The sequence below is a fragment of the Carassius carassius genome, chromosome 41 (genome assembly GCF_963082965.1).
Source record: "Carassius carassius chromosome 41, fCarCar2.1, whole genome shotgun sequence".
Classification (NCBI taxonomy): Eukaryota; Metazoa; Chordata; class Actinopteri; order Cypriniformes; family Cyprinidae; genus Carassius; species Carassius carassius.
The window spans coordinates 23,066,620-23,070,608 of NC_081795.1; the positions used below are offsets into that span (position 1 = coordinate 23,066,620).

The 3,989-nt window shown below is 36.2% G+C and overlaps 1 protein-coding gene across 1 annotated transcript; it reads right to left on the bottom strand.

Annotated features, from left to right (window-relative positions):
* Nucleotides 1-845: 845 nt before the first annotated feature.
* On the bottom strand, nt 846-1,916 carry LOC132123254 (olfactory receptor 56A5-like). Its single transcript, XM_059533819.1, has one exon. It carries the CDS (start codon nt 1,914-1,916, stop codon nt 924-926), a length of 993 nt encoding a protein of 330 aa, XP_059389802.1. The 3' UTR covers nt 846-923.
* Nucleotides 1,917-3,989: the final 2,073 nt, after the last annotated feature.

The window sequence follows — 3,989 nt, forward strand, 5'->3', positions numbered from 1 at the left end:
GAACACATTTGCTAATAAATAAATAAATAAATAAATAAATAAAGTTTTGCACTCTTTCAACGTCTCTGTTTCACAATGATTGATAAAAAGAACAACCGAACCAAAAGATAACACTAGATGGTGACAAATCACCACTAATCAGAACATATGTTTGCTAAATATTATTGAGATGGGTTAGATTTAAATACATGAGAGCAGAACAAATTAGAAATGATTGTGCATCTATACATCGCTCTGTTTTATAATTACTCTACTCAATATAAATTGCACTGTCATTTGTGCATTACTGATCATGCAATAATACAAAATATGCCTTTTTTTCACTTCTAAAATATAGTAGAATAAAAATGTCACAAAACATCATCATTTTTGCCACAAAGTAAATTATTTTACTTTATTATTATTATTATTATTTTAGGTCGCTATAAGTACATTTTGCAATTTGCACATGTGAATATAGACTTATATGATAAATCAACTAAATAAGCTTGCAGTGGGGTCAAAAATCTGAGACCATAATAAAATGTTTTAAACAAATTATGATTTCATTCCCTGTCAGCCTGGAAAAAAGTATATCCAGCATGTGAACTCCATTGCAAAAAGGTCAGATGTTCCTGCTTATATTGAAGTAAAAGAATATTCTCAAATCATGCTGGACAACAAATCATCAGGTTTTGTGTTAAAGTAAGCTTGAGTCCTGCTATCACTTAACCGAATGGACACATACTAATGAAAGAATTCTGAAAAGATTATATAAATTATAAAAAAAAAAATATATATATACACAGTATAATAACACATATTGCACTGCGGGCTCTATACACAATATGAAAGTAGACAAAAGATTGTACAAAAGTATTTGCTTTTAATCATGTCTTTGGTTGTCTGTAGTTTTACATAAAGCTGTATATAGAACAAGTATTTTACAGAGAAATCGCAAATATTTTAGGTACTCTAAGTTTTGAAGTATAATAACAGTTTGTTGATGCACACAATCTATTGGTTATTTTAGCAGTACATTTTCTTATCTCTTTGGTTCTAACACCATATATTACTGGATGCAAAAGTGGTGGCAACAGTGTTATTTGGACTGATATAAAGACATTCATCTCATTAGGCGTAAACACAGTTAGTCTGTTATATATAACAGAAAAAATTGTAGCTATGGAATAGTTTATGAATATTATCAAATGAGGAATGCATGTTCCAAGTGCCTTGCTTTGACTATTTTTTGACACCTTTAAACTAACAGAAAGTATTTTCGCATAAGACAATAAAATCAGAAATGTAGGGAGCACAGATAAACAAACTATTATAAGTAAACCATACACATTGCTTAAAAGGCTGAGGCTACTTGTACCACATGATATGTTAATGACAGAAAGGTTATCACAAAATAGTTTATTAAGAGAATGGCTGCATAAAGGAATCCTTGACGTCAAATATATTTGACCAGCTATTGAGAAAACAGGAATTAAGTTGCTTAACATTAGCCAAATTTTAATTTTACTAGGATTCATGATATTATGGTACTGTAATGGCTTACAAATGGATATATACCTATCATAGGCCATTATTGTTAAAGTAGAGTAAGTGCAAGCAGCATAAATACTAAGCAAATAGACTTGGAGAAGACACCCCTCATATGAACTAGTGTGCAAACCAGTTAGGAGATTTGAAAGCACCTTTGGCCAAACTGCACTGCTTCCAAGCAGTCCACAGCATATCAGGTTAAACAAATATATATACATTGGTTTATGGAGACTTGATTCTAAGTAGATGACAAGCATTATAAATATGTTTGCTAAGGTTGCAACTGAGTAAACTAAAACAATAAAAATAGTCAATACATATTTCCGTGGGCCCAGCGATTCGTAGGTTGAAAATACCAGATCAAAACCAACAGACTTGTTCATTCTTCAGGCTGGAAAAGCAAATAATAAAACATGACAACAGTATATTATTGAATTACTTATTATCATAAAGTAATATTATTGACAAACAAACAAAAATATATTAATAAAATAAAATATATAATATATAATATATAATACAAAGTATTATTGTTAATTTAATTGGCTTTTGTACTAACTTTAAATATATATCTGCAAGTATTATATAACATGCAGGACTTGTAAAATATAACACTCAGGAAAAAAATCCACCAATAGTACCTTATTGTTAATGCAGATTAGCTTCCATGTGCACTGCAAAACATTGTGATCGGGCTGTTTTATAAAGCCCGTCTGCTGCTTGGCTGGAGATGAGATCAACAGATTTTATTGTATTTCTTTAGGGAACAAATTTCCATCTCATAATTTTGTCCATAGAGCTCTGGCGATTGACATCACACAATCAAACTCCACCATTTTGTCAGGCTATCAGGAAAGCGCTAGAGTGGCTGTAGCACTGGTGTCGGCAGTGGTCAGTAAGCAACTGTTTTGACCTTACAAACCTTACTATTTCAGCATGGTGGATGGCTGGATACCAGAACGCCAGGATGCCGGAACAGGAAGGGGAAAGCAAAGAGGAAATCATTTTATCATATTGCTAAGGATAGATGATTAAAATGGTTGACTTTAATAAAAAACATTGAATGTTTATAATTTTCTTTTATGTCAGTATTCCTATAAGTGTTGTATAAGATTTTTTTTGTTTGTTTGTTTAATAGTAACCTTAAAATGACGTTTATATAGGCTATATAGGGTATATAAGAATTTTCAGTAACTTTATAAATGTATAAAGCTGATTCGCTTTCAGTCGGTCACTCTCAACTTCACGTCGCTGGCCAACGAATTGGGATCTCGCTTAGACCAATCCACTTTGAGTGTAAACTAAATGAGCCAATGCACATTGGCATGCAATAATTACATCCAGCTGCTGCTGATAACAGTGTGAGCATAAAAAGCCATCAGGTGAAATGCATACCAGCTTTTCAATTTGGAGCAGAGCCACAACATCATTCTTCTCCTAACAAACTGCTTTGTGTGTGACGTGTCTAGGTAGCTTCATTTGTTGGTGGACGGTGCTTTAGCGGTGGTCGTTCCTGTAACAAGAAGTTTCAGCTTCACGCTGCTCTACCACCTGTTGTGCTGAAAACAGCCATTTCCGCTGTGCATCTCCGCACCTAAAAGAGCATGTCCCTAAAAGAGCTTATTTCTCTTAAAGAGCTTACATGGGTGCATCTATGTAAAGACAAAGGATTGTCATTGAAGATGCCATTTCACCCGTGCATTTCTGGATGCGGTCATTACCTGGCGGTGGGTGATGTTCATAGTTCAGTGGTGCCTGGGGCAGAAGTGGGGAGGGGGGGGGCAAGTTTGGGAGTGAGTTCAGCTTCCTGACAGCCTGGTGGATGAAGCTGTCCTTCAGTCTGCTGGTCCTGGCCTGGAGACTCCGAAATCTCCTCCCTGATGGCAGCAGGCTGAAGAAGCTGTGTGATGGGTGGGTGGGATCACCTGTGATGCAGAGGGCTTTGCGGGTGAGACGGGTTCCATAAATGTCCTGGAGGAAGGGGAGTGAGACACCAATGATCTTCTCAGCTGCTCTCACTATGCGATGCAGAGTCTTTCGGCAGGACGCGTTGCAGGCGCCATACCACACAGCGATGCAGCTCGACAGGATGCTCTCGATGGTGCCTCTGTAGAAGGTGTACATGATAGAGGGCGGGGCTCTGGTCCTTAATGAAGCAGCCCCTCCTAACTTTACTTACATGAGTGTCTGCAGGACTGTTAGAAGAGGTGGAGGTGTAGCTGCTCTATTTAAAGATGTCTATCAATGCAAGCAAGTGTCATTTGGTCAGTACTTGGCTTTTGAATATCTAGGGATTGTGGTGAAAGGTGCTCCACACATTCTGTTTATCATTATTTACTGGCCTCCAAAATACTATCCAGTCTTTGTTGAAGAGGTCACAGAAATGCTATCAATTATTTCCTCAGAGTTTGACTGTTTTGCTGTTGCAGGGGATTTTAATATTCACATAGATAATC